This window comes from Cucurbita pepo, chromosome LG05, assembly GCF_002806865.2.
Source record: "Cucurbita pepo subsp. pepo cultivar mu-cu-16 chromosome LG05, ASM280686v2, whole genome shotgun sequence".
Taxonomy (NCBI): Eukaryota; Viridiplantae; Streptophyta; class Magnoliopsida; order Cucurbitales; family Cucurbitaceae; genus Cucurbita; species Cucurbita pepo.
The window spans coordinates 4,040,777-4,057,336 of record NC_036642.1 but is presented as its reverse complement, the minus strand read 5'-3'; the positions used below and the strand labels follow the sequence as shown (position 1 = coordinate 4,057,336).

The 16,560-nt window shown below is 35.9% G+C and overlaps 3 protein-coding genes across 5 annotated transcripts; 2 read left to right on the top strand and 1 right to left on the bottom strand.

Annotated features, from left to right (window-relative positions):
• The first annotated feature begins 4,157 nt into the window (after positions 1–4,157).
• On the top strand, positions 4,158–4,751 carry LOC111795349 (glutaredoxin-C13-like). The gene has a single exon (XM_023677707.1). It carries the CDS (start codon positions 4,236–4,238, stop codon positions 4,551–4,553), a length of 318 nt encoding a protein of 105 aa, XP_023533475.1. The 5' UTR covers positions 4,158–4,235; the 3' UTR covers positions 4,554–4,751.
• A 1,133-nt stretch (positions 4,752–5,884) lies between these two features.
• On the top strand, positions 5,885–9,570 carry LOC111795348 (SWI/SNF chromatin-remodeling complex subunit SNF5-like). The gene is made up of 2 exons (XM_023677706.1): positions 5,885–6,494; positions 8,585–9,570. The coding sequence occupies exons 1-2, from the start codon at positions 5,941–5,943 to the stop codon at positions 9,231–9,233; spliced, it is 1,203 nt and encodes a 400-aa protein (XP_023533474.1). The 5' UTR covers positions 5,885–5,940; the 3' UTR covers positions 9,234–9,570.
• A 1,035-nt stretch (positions 9,571–10,605) lies between these two features.
• Positions 10,606–16,421, bottom strand: LOC111795347. Of its 3 annotated transcripts, none has more exons than XM_023677703.1 (4): positions 15,193–15,408; positions 13,201–13,429; positions 13,025–13,126; positions 10,606–11,684 (listed from the first exon to the last, which is right to left on the bottom strand). In XM_023677703.1, exons 1-4 carry the CDS (start codon positions 15,253–15,255, stop codon positions 10,945–10,947), a joined length of 1,134 nt encoding a protein of 377 aa, XP_023533471.1. In that variant the 5' UTR covers positions 15,256–15,408; the 3' UTR covers positions 10,606–10,944. The 3 variants fall into 3 exon arrangements, with proteins under 3 accessions (XP_023533471.1, XP_023533473.1, XP_023533472.1); XM_023677705.1 differs by lacking the exon at positions 15,193–15,408 and adding an exon at positions 16,269–16,421 and having other exon boundaries at positions 10,610–11,684; XM_023677704.1 differs by lacking the exon at positions 15,193–15,408 and adding an exon at positions 15,416–16,258 and having other exon boundaries at positions 10,610–11,684.
• Positions 16,422–16,560: the final 139 nt, after the last annotated feature.

Here is a 16,560-nt window from a genome sequence, read left to right as displayed (position 1 = left end):
TAATTACTTTAGAGATTAAAAAAAAAATTATTCTTCTAAAAGGAAATATGTGTAATATGTGTAGAATGGAATTTGGTACAAATTATTTAAATTTATATTTAATGGAATTCTAAAATTTTTATTTTTGTCTAGAATATCTATGAATTTTAATAATTAAAAGTTTATAGACTAAGTTTTTAATTTAAACTTAATTTAAAAATATATAAATAAAAAACATTTATTGTCAACTATTAAATTTTAAATTTAATTTTGGATGAAAATAAATAAAAATATTAAGTTTAGATGTTTATTTTATTTATGGGGTCGGGGTTCTATGGGGACCTATCCCGAATAGGGAGGAGATTCCCGTTTAGATAGGAAATGGGGAGGGAGTGGGAAATTTTATAAATGAAGCTAGTGATAGGAGTATATGCTTTGTCTCCGTCCAATTCCCCACTCCGCTTAATATAAATATATTAAAAGAAATATATGTGTTTTTTATTATATTAAAAGAAATAAATTAGTTTATTTCAATACTTTAATTATAATATTTAAACTACAAACTATGTCATAAATTTTTTGTTTAATTATTAAAGACGATGTATTTTTAGATTTTAATTTTTTGAATAAGAGTATTACGACGATATATTTAATTTGATCTCGTCTAAAATAAACGAAAAAAAATTAATAGAAATGGAAATGAAATAGGTGGTGGGTCTCCATCCTACCCATAGACATCTCTATCATGGTTCTAGTAAATTAATTTAAAAAATAAAAAATAAAAAATAAACATAACTTTTTCAGGAAATTAAAAATAATATGACCTGTTGTTTGAATTTGGTTCCTTTTCTTTTATATTAAAAATTATTTATACTTCTATTGAAAATTTTAAATTATTGTTATTGTTTATTAAAGTTTAATTGAAAAATTAATGTATCCTTAACTCATCAGACTTTTTTTAAACAAAATAATAATAATAATAAACTATTTAGTAACAAAAATAAAAAATAAAAAATAAAAATTTCAAGAATTTATTTAGGACGATGTTTAAGAGAGTAAAATTCTGGTCGTATTTTCAATACAATAATGGAGTGTGTGTATGTGTGATATCTCCACATGACAGGTTCGATTAGAATCTTGAGTCCTATAAAGTTGACGAAAAAGTTGTATATATATGTATATATTTATATATGTGATATCTCCATATGACAAGGTATGATTAGAATCTCGTGCCCCGTAAAATTGATGAGAAAGTTAGAAATTCTCCCATTCCCATTACTTTTGTTCTACCCAAATTATCTGATGGTTCAAAACTCGAGAACAATATTTATTATAGCATTGTTGCTCTTAAGGATATTTAGTAATAAATTATAGTTTACCATATATATTATATTTGATATTTTATTATAAGGCAAATATCTAATATTTGCCTTATTACTTTATTGTTATTTCCATTTATTACTATTTTCATATTCTTGTAATTTATTTGATTATAAATAAGATAACTTTCACACCATTTATGTGTGGTGGATTAATCAAATACTCACATGTGAATGTTTGATTAACCCACGACACCTAAATGGTGTGAAAGTTATCTTATTTATAATCAAATAAATTACAATGATATGGAAATAGTAATAAATGGAAATAATAATAAATGGAAATATCCCTGTGATAATAAGACAAATATCTAATAGCCTTATAATAAAATATCAAATATAATATATATGGTAAACTATAATTTATTACTAAATATTCTTAACACCCCACCGCAAGCTGAGCGTCGGATTTGAACGAACGTGAAGCTTGGATCTGAAAAATTCAAAAAGGTTAAGAAACACTTTTCATGAAGATGTCAACAACCTGGTTCAGAGGAGGGGTAGAGAAACACTTTCTTGGCCTCGAAAATTGCAGAGGGATCGCCGCTCAGCGGCGATGCTGCCTTGGCTTCGGTGAGAATATGTCTAACCCATGTAAAGGGACTGTCGCTTAGCGACAATGCTGCATTGGCTCTGGTGAGAATATGTCTAACCTCAAGAACTAGAAGGGGAAACCAAGAGCAAGGGACAAAGACAATGTTAAAGCCAGAAGAGTCGCCACAGTGGCGAAGGAGCCAATTTGGGCGAGAAGGGCCGCTGGAAGAGTCGCCACATTGGGCGAAGGAGCCAATATTGGCGAGAAGGGCGGCGGCAACTTGGTTGGTGAAGAGGTCAGTGTGGCACCCAAATTCCAAAGGTAAATCTCTGCATAAGATCGATGGGCTTATAAATCTCTGCATAAGATCGATGGGCTTATCGAGATTCTGTATATTTCCGAAGAGAATGCTGACGAAGATCCTAAGATTAGGGTTTTTGTGAAGGATGAAAGATAAAGGAAAAATTGGGAAGAAAATGAAAGAGGAAAAGGTGAGGTTGTATGTTGACGAAGGATAATTTGAAGGTCAAAAGGGTGGAGTCGAACAGTAATCAATCGGCTTTGCATGTGGCAGCCATGACGACTGCCCCTGCGGCGTCAAAGACAACAGTGGTGGTGGAGAAGAACAGTAGAAGATTTCAAAAGCCATTGAAAATAAAGGATACGGGTTCGTAAACCAAAATGGCTCTGATAGCATGTGAATGCTTGATTAATTCACCACACCTTACGTGTGAAAGTTATCTTATTTATAATCAAATAAATTACGATATATGGAAATAGTAATAAATGGAAAGATCCCCGTGCTAATAAGGCAAATATCTAATATTTAAATTATAATAAAATATCAAATATAATATATATGGTAATCTATAATTTATTACTAAATATCCTTTAACAGTTGCGCTAAACACAAAAGGCTCTAACGAGTAAGAAACATGGACATGTTGTAAAACGTACTAGCTTTACAACACGATGTTCTTATATGTCAATTACACATTGTTCAATAATACACTAATAACTTCATCAAAGTCGGGAATATTTTTCCACCACAATTTGCTTACGTCACTTGTTCTTTACGGGCCCCGATTCACTGTTCATGCGCACACATGTTATAAGGAGATTCACACATTCTTTCGAGAAAAAGCTAGCTTCCACTAAAAGCTGGTTCGAATACATGTTCTTTTCAAAATAAAGTTGGTCAAAATAAAGTAGATATTCTCTTATTTTTATATAATAATAAAATATTAAATTGTGTTTACGAGTAGATATTGTCTATTTTGACTTTATTAGAGAGATTTTTATATCTAAGGAATGTTTGGTTCTTGTCTCGATTTTTGTTCTAAAAAGACGTAAATGTAATTCAAATGAAATTATAATTCAAATAGGAACAAATTAAAATTTAAATGAAGAATTTCTTGAAAAGCTAGCCTAAGGACTAGGTATGGATCAAGCTGGTCCTGCAAGAGAATCGCAGCCGTTCAAATCCTCCAGCACAAAGATTCAAAAGGTGGCGATTTTGTGGAATCCTTGGCTTTTTATTGAATCCTCCAACCGATCTTTCTTTATTTTTATTATTGTTTGTTCCCTCGTTCATGGAAAATATCATATTCGCCTCCTTGAAATTTAGCGTCCTTGCTGACACAACGCTCGATATATAACTCTAATACCATTTGTAACAGCCAAATCCCACCGCTAGCATATATTATCCATTTTGGCCCGTTACATATCACCATCAGTCTCATAGTTCTAAAAACACGTCTTTTAGAGAGAGAGGAACGAAACATTCCTCCCTAATAGATGCGTTAAAAAAACATTGAGGGAAAGCCGAGAGATGACAATATCTATTAGTGGGTTTAGGTTGTTACAACTAGTAACAGAATCAAACATCAAGCAGTATGTCAGCAAGGATGTTGGGCTCTCAAAGAGAGTGGATTGTGAGATCTCACATCAGTTGGAGAGGAGAACGCGAAACATTCCTTATAAAAATGTGGAAATCTCTTCCTAGTAGACGCGTTTAAAACCGTGTAGCTGATGACTATACATAATAGATCAAAACAGACAATATTTGCTAGTTGTAGACAGTAACGCAACAAATAATCCCTACTACTTGCAAGATTCTCAGTTAGTTTTGAATCTTTAAAGAAAGAATCCTCTTTGAACGATCCATCATTTTCAACTTTCTCTTATATATATATATATATATATATATATATATATATATATATATATATATATATAAACTCCAAGCCCAAAGCATTAGGGAGCTAGCTGCATTGAGGCCATCTCAAGCCAAGCCACCACCGCTACAACAAAAGGGATTGATATATAAGTTACTATTTGGGATGGAAAGGGTGAAGAGATTAGCAGCTGAGCATGAGGTGCTGATAATAAGCAAGACTTCATGCTGCCTTTGTTATGCAGTCAACGTGCTTCTAAGGGAGCTTGGAGTTAGCCCCTTGGTGTACGAGCTGGACCAGGACCCTGATGCCAGGGACATGGAGAAGGCTCTTGTAAGGCTACAAGGCTGCCATACGCCCCCCGTCCCCGCCGTCTTCATCGCCGGGGACCTCGTCGGCTCGACCAACGAAGTCATGTCGCTGCACCTCAGCGGAGAGCTGAATCGAATGTTGAAGCCCTTCAAGGTGGTTCAAGAGAACTAGAGCTTGTGATATGATGATCATATGGAACAACTAACTCAACCTTGGATTCTCCAAAACTTAGCAGCTTTCTATGTTATTATGTCGTGTGTGTAATGAATAAAACTAAGTGTATGTCAACTAGTCTCAATGTTGATTTGGGCTTTATAACATAGACCTTTTCTTTTCCATATTTTTAATCCTTACTCCTCGTTCTATTTCTAGATTTTTGTTCTTGTTCGATGTTATATTGTTATTTTTATCGGTTTATCGATCTAGATGTAAAATATTCTAAGATCTATTGTAACCCTTTCGATAAACGAAAAAAAATAGCGATTATCTTGATGTAACTCGTATAAAATAGTGAAATCATGTCCAAAGTAAAGGAACTTGTAACCGTTCAATCTCACTGTTAGCAGATATTGTCCGTTTTGATCCGTTACATAGTGTTGTCAACCTCACAGATTTAAAAACGAGCCTACTTAGGTGGGAGAGGTTTTCATACTCTTATAAGAAACGGTTTGTTCCACCCTCCATCAAATGTGGGACCTCACGATCCAAATAGGCAACCCTAATTCTCAGCCTAATTATCCAAGCTTTTGTTGAATCAAGAAACCAAGTAATTAACACTTGTTTGTATAAAATTTGGATCAACCAATAGATAAAGCTAGAATTAGATTACCTCCATCGAAAATTTAGAAACAAGATTTGGAAATCTTATTCTAAATTGAGTCACTTCACAATCGAACATGATCAAGGCAATTGAATGACAATTCTACCACAAGAATGATTGAAACTTAGAAATGGTGACGATCGGATTTCTGGGGAAAAACGTCTCAATTTGAAATCTGAATTACATTCCTCCACAAATCTCATTTTTACATAATATAGTGTGGGTATTCATAGTCACGCAAGAGACGTTTGTGGCCGAAATTTAATTCCGATCCTCTTAAATCTCCACACAAAAAGTCAAAGGGTCCCTTTGACCATTACATAATTTATGAAATTAAAAATAATACTTTCCAACTAATTTGATGTGTGTTTTGTGGTTAAGTAGACCAGATTTAAACTCTGTTGTTGACATTTTTAAATATTTTTGACAATAGGTCCATTTTCACACCGAGGCTACCTTATACTAATCTGTATTTCACTCTGATATAATTTATAACAACTTAATCTCACCGACCAAAACTAAATTTAAATTAGAAAGATCAAAACTTTAAAATTTTAATTTAGAGAGAAAATAGAAAATAAGGCGTATATATATATATATTATCCAATAAATTTTAAGATTTTTTGAAAGTAAAAAAATTAAAATTTTAAAATATTACAAGAGCTGCGCTCGGGTACGGCCAATCCCACGATGGCAATTCGAATCTTCCTTCGTCTGTGGGAACGGCGTCGGCCGTAGATGCCATTTCCCCTCTCATTCAGAAGAGTCCTCCGAGAAGCGAGCGAAATGGACGAAGCCAAGGCGACGGCAATGGCTGCTCAACACCAACAACAGCTGCTACTGCAACAGCACAAACAGCAACAGCAACAGCAACAGCAGCACCAACAGCAGCACCAGCAATTTCTTCTTCTTCAACAATTGCAGAAACAGCAGCAGGCTCAGCAACAGGCTGCTGCTATCTCTCGCTTTCCTTCCAATATCGACGCCCATTTGCGCCCACCGGGTCTTCATCTCCGCCCTGGATCCATTAATCTCCATCAAAACCTTAACCCTAATCCAACCGCGTCTGTTCCTAATTTGCAGTCTAACCCTAGTCCCACTCAACCACCGTCACAACAATTGCAGCAGCAGAAACAGCAGCAACAGCAGCAACAGCAACAACACCAGCTGCAACAGAGGGCAATGCGAACCGGAAACCAGGCGGAACTCCAGATGGCTTATCAGGACGCTTGGCGTGTGTGCCATCCTGACATTAAGCGCCCTTTTGGTTCCCTTGAAGATGCTTGCGAGAGGTTCGTCATTTTCAAATGCGTGTTTTTAGTGCAGTTTTTTGTGTGTGTGAAGTTCCTAAATCATATATAATTATGTTTTAAAGACTATTGCTAGCGAGGATTTTGCTTTTATTTGGAATAACAAATTTTCACTGGGTAATTTCTTGCATTTATCATTCTTTTAAATTCTGTTCCGATCATTAGTTTAGGACCATGGATTATGGCGTGTGCTTAAGGAGCTTAATGGATTAAGAAGACACCTATAGAAAAGGAAACTAGTAGTATTTGTGTTGAGATTACTAAGCACACTGCATAAAAATTTGGCTCCCCTTGAGTATGATGCATCTGGTGCAGTAGATCTAGATTCTATTCTTTCAATTATGAATTGTGTTATGCAAATTCTAATTATTGCTTGGATTGGTGACTGACTAACTTTTGTTTCTCGACACGAAAAGGGCACGCAGAAAAAGCCCACCAATGGAAGTCGAACGTTAGCTATGCAAAAAAGGCTTCCAGTTCCAAACAACAAACCTAACAGAGAATTACAATATTCCTTGGAAACCGAGGCCCAAGTAGAGGCATTAAGCCTAATGAGAAACCACACCTCCTCCTGACCATCCTGTGAATCATGGTGTTCCAGGGAGATTGTAGGCAAGGTTACAATGAATTTTTACCCAAATTCTATTCTTATAGAAATTCTAATAGACTGGAACTATTTCCTCCCTTGATTTCTTAATCTACTTTGGGCCTCAATATAGTATTTTCATACTGCGTATGGCCTCCCTTTCTACGGATTTCTCTAAGAAAAATCAGGAGGCAAAAGCAAAAATTCTGTATTGAGGAAAGTTCACAACCTCCGCACTTCCGTTAACATCGACAAGGTTAATGTGGTTTCTTCTCAAGGTGTTTATGTTTTCGAATGAGAATCCTTAGCTGGGACATTAGGAGTTTGCAGGCTAGCACTCACAGATCCTTGGAGGGGGGGTGGGGGAACACGTATAGTTCGGGCTCTCTGTTTGGTTAATTTTTCAAGCAATAAAGTTGAGTAATTTGGGTATCTTCTTACTAACTTCATTTGGGGCTTCCACAAGATTGGCTGGCCATCTTTTAATTTCCTTGGGTTCTCCGGTGATATTATTATAATGGGGGAATTATCCATGATCCATGATCCTTGATGGAGGTGCTCTCTCTCTCTCTCTCGCTTAATCTGAGACTTCTTGTTTTATGCATTTATATTTAATTATTATTATCATCATCATTTTTCATTTTTTATGTGCCTGTGGCTGTTCCCCAAGACACTAAAGACTTAGGAGTTGAATTTGAAAGTTCAGTGGGCTTTAGTGAGGAGACATGGATACCGGTTGGTGATTTCATTGTCCTGCGGCGGTCGTTTGGAAAATCCTTACTGACCATGTTACTTGTATCATGAAGCCCTTCTATAGGATTATAGATCTCCTTTAATGGATGTCCTTGATGCTTTGGAAAGTGCAAGTTCAAATGCTTGTGGAGGGGGATGAAAATACTCCTTTTTTTCAGGATTGATGCTGCAAAAAGTGAGGGAAAACTGAAGAATCCACGTTAACCCTTTGGACTATCTGGGCGGAGAAAATGGAAGGTCTTTCAAAATTTAGGAAGATCCTTGAGGGAGTTTGGTTTAATAGTGTTTCTTCTACTGGGTTTTCTCCCAAGATTCTCTTTGTTCCAAATTATAGCATTTCCTTATTTGTTGTACCCTATTGGATTTTCTTTTAGTGCCGTCCCCTCTCGTGGCTTTGTTAGTCATTTTGTATGTTTCATTTTACCAATGTAGTAGTTTCGTATCTCTCTTTTGTAGAGTCAAGGATACATTGATGGTTACAATCCCCATACTACCTAAATTCTAGAAGTTCATTGATCGTTATTAATGATACATAGGCGAGATCGATCCGTTTAAAATTTAAAGTAGTTACATATGGTCTTTGCCTATTCCTTCTATTACTTGGTTGTTTGTATGAGTGTGAAAGAGCACTGACTTGAAGTGTTGGGAGTGGCATGCTTTATAGCATCTGTTCCTCCATGTTCTTATCACAATTTGATGATTCATTGATGCATTATGCAAAAAATTTGTACAGGCTGCTGCCATATCATGTGGTGGCCGACTATGAGGCCGAAGAAGATGATAGAATCCTCGACTCTGATCCAACTGGCCAAATGCTGTCACGCTCTCAGCAGTGGGACCATAACATCTCAGCCAAAATTTCTGAATTCATTGCCACTTTTGAGAAGCAGGTGTTGGCCTTTAACATCATAACTCGCAAAAGGACACTAGGGGAGTTCCGTTCAGAAGAGAGATTGATGTTTGAACAAGCCCTTATGCAAGAGGAGAAACGGAACCTCTTGGAACTAAAAGCTGAGATTGAATTGAGAGGGAAGGCTGGAAGAGAGGCTCATGATGCCAAAATGCGGATGGCAGCAATGATGCAGACGACTGACCTAACGAGGGCTGAACCACAGGCTAACGAAATGATGGTTCGTGGTCCCATGAGAACAGGTGCGCATGTTGGGTCCCAAAGCAGCGATGTTCGAGTTGGCCATGGTGTTGGGGAGCAGGAGCAAGTTCATCCAAATGAAATGGTCAATGGATGGGGAAACAACAACACACAGGGAGATGATAAAGAAGCATCAGAGGATCTATTAAATGACGAGGAGGCTGAGAAAGGCGATACAGGCATGCATGATAGTTGGCGCGAAGTCGGGGAATTTGACCTGAACACGAGATGAAATCTTGGTGGAACAGCTTAACAATGGAGTTTAAGTGAAGTAGAGCTGTTTTCTCCAATCATCGAGGTTCGCTTTAAATGAGATGTGCTCGTGTATTTGACGAACAGTCGAGGACGTGCTTGCATATGAGACGAAAGCCGAATTACCAGTCGAGGATGATGGGTACGTTGGATCTTTGTGTAGGAAATACATGTATTACTTGTACTTCTCTATATTGGTGATAGAAGTATTACAATTTCGGAAAAGGAACATGCTGTACTTAAAAAGTAGTATATGATGTGATAGAAAAAAGATTTGGAAAGGAGCAAGAAATTGACGAGAATATGCTTTTGGTAAACATATTTTTGAAACTTGCTTTTCAGTAGAAATTATGAGTTTTTTTTTTTTTTAAAGATTTATTGTATTCAGATTTTGAATTTTAAAATTTAAAATGTAGAATTATGATAAAAACGATTACTTTTCTTTAAAAATAAATAAATAAATACAGTACTCAAGTTATAAATTCAATTTATTTTTGTTAAATTAAAATATTTACACATTGTATGATATTAATTCCAAGTCTATATATATATATATATATATATATATATATATATATATATTGACATGCTTTTCTAAAAGTGCTTATGAATGAATAAAAATAATTTTGAAATAACAATAAAAAAAATTATTGGTAAAAATAGTTGAAGAGGGTTTTCAATTAATATTTTTAAAAAAATTTACAATCAAAATTTATCCAAAAAGAGATTTTCTTCTAGAAGTGTTTATATATGAACGGTTGAGGATTATTGAGACTGAGTGCCGTTAATGTAGTGGAAGATCATGTTTATAAGTGAAGAATACTATCTCCATTGGTATGAGGCTATCTCCATTGGTATGAGGCTATCTCCATTGGTATGAGGCCCTATCTCCATTGGTATGAGGCCTTTTGGGAAAGCCCAAAGCTACGAGAGCTTATGCTCATAAGTGAAGAATACTATCTCCATTGGTATGAGGCCTCTTGGGATTGGTATGAGGCCTCTTGGGATTGGTATGAGGCCTCTTGGGAAAGCCCAAAGCTACGAGAGCTTATGCTCAAAGTGGACAATATCATACCATTGTGGAGAATCAATAGTGCTTATATATGAACGTTGAGGATTATTGAGAGTGAGTGCCACATTGGTTAATTTGTGGAAGATCATGAATTTATAAGTGAGGAATACTATCTCCATTAGTATGAGGCCTTTTGGAAAAGCCCAAAGCAAAGCCACGAGGGCTTATGCTTAAAGTGGACAATATCATACCATCGTGTAGAGTCTTGGACGAAAGATCCAAGATCTTTCTAATCGTAAGGAATCACATACATGAATCTTAATATTTCAGCTAACAAATTTAGCAAACAACCAAACCTCCCATTCCCAGAACAAACTTGGGAGGATTTTTGAAAATGAGAAAACCAATCAATAAAACAAACATTCCTCAAAGAGCAAGTGGCCAACTACATCTAGAGCTTTGTCTTTTCAACCCCAAATATATCACTCATGGCTTACTTAAAATTGCACCCCAATGAAGAACACAATGCACCAAACATCTAAAACCCTATACTAACTAACCAACCAAAAACTGAAACCGAAACTGAAAATGAGAGGAGAGAGAAGATGGTGCTCAATAAGAATTGAGATCATACTTTGAAAATGGGACATGCAAAGAATGCACAAAATCTAGAATTATCCTACAAAATATTGGGGAGTTGAGAGTCTAATCTCTGTTGCAATTCCTTGATCTTCAAAGACAGTTCTGTTTTCTGCTCCTTGTAGCTTTGTAATAAATATTCTTTTCCTTCTATCAACTCCTTCAAGTCCCCCACCTCCTTTTTCAACATCTCAATCTTCTCCCCATCTCTTACTTTCTCAGTTAGCTCAAAATTGCAATTGACATCCATATAGCCATTTACGTGACCGTTTCTCGTCTCATTTGGCCAACTTCTTACCGCGGAAGGTGACTTATCTTTGGGGCTTGCTTGCCCTAAACAGTGATCTGCAATTACTTTTCTAAGCCTTTGAATCTCTCTTTCTGAATCAAACAAGTCTTGGTTTGAAGCATCAAGCTGTGACTGTAAATGGGAGGAATGGGCTACCTGAGCGTTGAGAGAATTTTGCAAGTGAACAATTTGATCTTGCATTTCCAGTATCATATCATCCCTCCTTTTCAACTGGTGCCTCAACTTATGAATCACTTCACGCTTGCTGAAGATATCAGAACCAGACTCTGAAACACAAGGTGAATCTGAGCAGTTTGAGTGGTGGAATTGCTTTGCAGGCAACTCGAGCGGGTCAGGAGATGATGCCCAAATTACACCGTTCTCCTTGTTGAATTCAGAAGCAGGAACCATAACCAAAGGAAGAGCGCTTTCAGAATCAACCACCATTTGGTCAGTAGGTGGGCACTTTACATCCGTTGTACACTGCGTCCCTGCATATCCAACACAACGCCGTCATTCGAACACAAACAATAGTAAGATAGAGCCAAAAGCTGCATAAATTATTCAACTACCAACTTAAAGGTCACAAGTTGAATCAGCCAAAATGAGAATCTTCATCTATTGAATCTCACTCATTAAGGCAATAGTTAGATAAAAACAATAAAGCATTGTGATATCTTTCCAACAATTTATGAGAGTGCCTTTTGAAACCTCATTTCTCGTTTGAGGGCAACTCATAAGGATGGAGCCCAAACTTCCTATTTATTTAAAAGTAGTTGGTGTGGAATTAAAAGGGGAAATTACGGGGACAATTGAAAGGGGAAAAATTTAGCCCCACAATCCCAAAGACAGACTATGCAAGATGAAATGCCAACACTAAGTGCAGCGAACATGGAAAGAACAAAGAAATCCAAACAGGGCCTGGTCACCATGCCAGCACGGAAACAACCTCCATGAAGGTCCAGTGGGATCCTGATGTAGCCATTGCTGCAGCATGATTTCCAAAACGATGCAAGGCCATGACAAAGGTTAGCATCATAGCACAGTCCACAACAACCTTCCCCCCAATCTCGAGATATGATATGGCAAGAGGGAAACCCCTTCCAGATGACTCATGGAGAAGAACCCTCCTCTCTCCTGCATGCTATGGCTAGAAGGAAACCCCCACTCTAAAAAAAGATGGTTTCGAGGTATTCAGCTTTCAAATTTTGAAAACACCTCAAACCTGTTTTGAAAATAAAGCCCTTCTAAGTTATCAAATCCAGATAGAGTTTTCAAAAATTGTGCCCACCAAACAGCTATTTCTTAAATTTATTTATTTTGCCAATCTAAAAAAAGGGAAATAAATAAGCAAATAAAAACAAAATCCAAATCACATACCAGATAGGCCCTGTCTAATACAAAACAACTATTTTCTGCACTAAACCTATTAAACTCCCATGGAATAGGTCAGCCTCAATCTCTATTTTCATAAAAGAAGAAAAGCTCCTAAAGAGACAAAAAACCAAAATTTTGATATTCTTTTTTAAAAAGAAAAAAAAACAAGAAACAAGATCTTTTGATACTGTTGAAGATGTCTATTGTTGGGACCTAGAGAAATCAAAATATTCCAAGTGCGAGTCTTCAAATTGACAAAAAAATAGAAACATGCACATCATGTTGACAGCAGAAGATCCAAGAAACAGATTAGTAGAAGCCATACTACATGAGATGGTAAAACACAAAAATGCAAACACACAAAAATCTCATTAGCTCAGCAGCTAACTGAACACCGTCTTTACAAAGTTATCTATCTTTTTTCCCTTCTAAATGAAAGATTACAAAAACCAACCTGGCATACAGTTGAAACAACATTCATCACCTCGTGTAAATGAATATACATTCGAGCAACGACACCCAGCAGCCTTTCTTCTGTCAGAAGATTTCACATTTCCTGAGCAGTAAATAACTCAGAGTTAATAAGCTTCAACCAGGCATTTTTCTTCAATCATTCATAAATAACAAGACCTGTTAAAGAACTGCCACTATCCTTCAGCTGCCTTGTGTCAAACACTTGTTTCAGCTTGTAACCTAGGCGAACTGATAGGGTGCTCAATAATGCACCCCCAGCAATCAGAACCCAATTTGGGCCTTCGTTGGAAGAAATTCTAGACTTCTGAGCTCTAGGACCTCGACTTGTTCTTGGAGTCATTTTAGGATCTAGAAGCGTGGAAGATGTTCCCAGATGATTCAAGCTCTATAATGAGATATATATCAGAAAAAGATTAAAAAATAATTTGATTGCCATCAAGGTTGATCATGTAAAATGCATAAAAAAATAGTATGAATTTTGTTGCTTTCAAAGTGAAAACCCATGGTTTCAAATTCTATGAACATTGGTGACACGAAGAAAAATATTTTATGAGTGCAAAAACAGGTAACAGAAGACAGCAATGAGCATCTAATTGTAACAAAGAGTAGAATATTGATATTGGTGGAAATGTAGAAGATTCACTTTGCAAAAATGTTGTTGGAAAAGTAGGTCGCGACTTAAATCTAGAGAAATGTTATCAAGAGTGAAATTGGAAAATTGTCCTGCCTAATATCACTGATAATGCAGCAGACAGTAATGAGCTTCTAATTGTAACCAAAGAGTAGAATATTGATATTGATGGAATTGTAGAAGATTCACTTTGCAAAGTGTTGATGGAAAAGTAGATGGAGACATAAATCTGGGGAAATGTTATCAATAGTGAAATTGAAAAATTGTCTTGCCAAATGTTAATGATAAGGTTCGAAAGAGAAGCCCATTCATTGTCTTATCTCCAACTTAAATCTAGAGAAATGTCACCAAAGTCAAAGAAACTTGTTACAAAAAAAAAGTGTTTGATAATATTGAAGAAATTTCAATACTAGATAAAATGAACTAACAACTCTTCATTTTTAATATTTATATCTATATACATAAGCAATATATGCAAACCTACAAATATTACTGGAATTTGTAACTATCCTTGAAGAGAGTTCATTTTTTAATCTATAGGGGTTGGGATTTAATAAACTGGTGTTGCTTGTAGTCTGGAGAAATACACACAAACCTAAGTAATTATAAACAACATTAAACATCAAAATATGAATAAAAAAAATCAGGAACATCTAATTAATTTGATATTGGAAGTCAATCCCATAAGACTGAGTAAATCCTCTAGCAATTAGTCTGTCCTTCGATCTCTCAACCTTTCCATCAGTCTTATGCTTGACTGTAAAGATCCACTTACACCCAACAATTCATTTTCCACTAGGTAGACCTACCACTATCCACGTGTCATTTTTCTTAAGAGCTTCAATCTCATATTGCACAACTTTTCTCCTAACTAGTTACACATTTAAAATCACCCGTTAATTTATTTATTGAAAGTTAATTACAACCTAAGTCTGGCACATGTGATACAAAGTTAAAATATAAATTTTGAGTACCTCTAATTGAACTTATTCCAACCACTTCAGAGTATTACACATCTACAATTTTCAAAAAGGAGTTTGGAGTTGTTAGCTTGATAGTTTTGAAACAGAGATGCATTCTCTGTCATATAACCTGATGCTCCGGAGCCTAAAATCCAAGGTTGTATCCCTTCTTTACTAGCTATCAAGGAAGTAGGCATAACTTTCTGTGCAACCAGTCATCCATTTGTAGTGCATCTATTTGTTCTTTCCTAAATGGTGTTGACTCTGAATTAACAGAATTATCACAAGCTACATTAGCCATATAGGCCCTACCATCATGATCATTGCTATGCTTAGGTTTCCAATCATCAGGCTTCCCATGGATCTTTGAGCATGTGTCTTTTATATTAATCACCTTTTTGGAATTTTCACACAAAGGTCTTCTTTTGTTTCTGCTTATTGTCACCTTGTACTATGGGTTAAAACTACAGGGAGCAAGTGCATAAGCTTCCAAAAGTGTAGAGATTGGTTCAAATTTTCTCATCGTTACACTTTCCTACTTTCTGTTCGCCTTACTTGAGAAGGCTTCACGGAGAGTTGGCAACGGCTTGGTTCCCATGATTCGTCCTCAAACTTCATCAAGATTGTTGTTAAGACCAAGAAGGAATTTGAATGTCCTATTTTTTCTCAAGAATTTTCATGTATTGAGTTGTATCGTCAACATGCTTCCATGTATAGACTAATGCAACTGTTGCAAATGACGAGAGAATATTAAAGTATTCAGTAAAAGATTGATCACCTTGGCACAGATAATACTATAGCACAAGTGCATAACATCACTATCTTCTCCTTGCCACAGATAATACAGTAACACTTGAACAACTACAGCTATGCAACATCATTAGCTCGTCCAATCAAAATTCTCAGTCATTCTATCTAGAAATATTGGTCAGCACGCACACAAAGTAGTTCATGAAGATAGTATGATTGAATTTCCACAATGAAGCATGAGATGTTTTCTAGTATGTCATACATGATATTTTCAGGGTATGATGTAGCAAACTCTTTACGAAGATGGCATTCGATGCCTACACCTTTTAAAACACTCGTCTATTCTTCATCTACGATGTTATTTCCCGCATATAACAACAGTTGGAGTTTATATTGCGCAAGATTAATTGGTATTCATTTACATCAGCACCACCAAACGTGCCATTCGATCAGATGTCTAACTAGAATCTAAATTCATGATAAATTTTAACACGTCTGTTTTTGTAGAATTTCAGCGTTATCAGTCACAATTCACATAAGCAATAGTACATCGCGTTACCGTCAGATACATCTAAATATTGGAACAGCTCAGTATTTTAAGATAAAAGCTAGAATCAAGCTGTTCCACAAAAACATCGAAAACTTCAATCGTATAAAACCGAAACAGTCACCAGAAACTCCATAAGGCAAATGAAATCTCCAGAAACGAAAGAAATAGGTTCCAGTGTAATAAAAATCAAAACGCGACACATTTTGTAGACAAAAATACCACAGCAATACATTAGCTCACACGATCGAAGAGCGGAAAAAAGAAAAGAACAGGCAGCAACGGCAAAAATCAGAAAAAATAATTCGAAGAACAAACAAAGAGAGAGAAAAACCTGACTCATTTAATCAATCGATGCTTCAGATTTCTGATTCAGAACCTCTATCTTCTACGAAGTCCATTTCTGGTAAAGCGTGAAACCAGAAACCCGGAGAGAGAGACAGCGAAGAGAGAAGGAGAAACTAAAAGTGGTTCGTAAATTCCAATATTTATTACAGATAGAAATAACTAAATAAATAAATAAAAGGAGGAATTATATTATTTAAATTTAATATATATATATATATATATATATTATTTATTTAAAGCTCCACGTCAGCCATTCAGCGGTTCCCCCCAACCCTTCT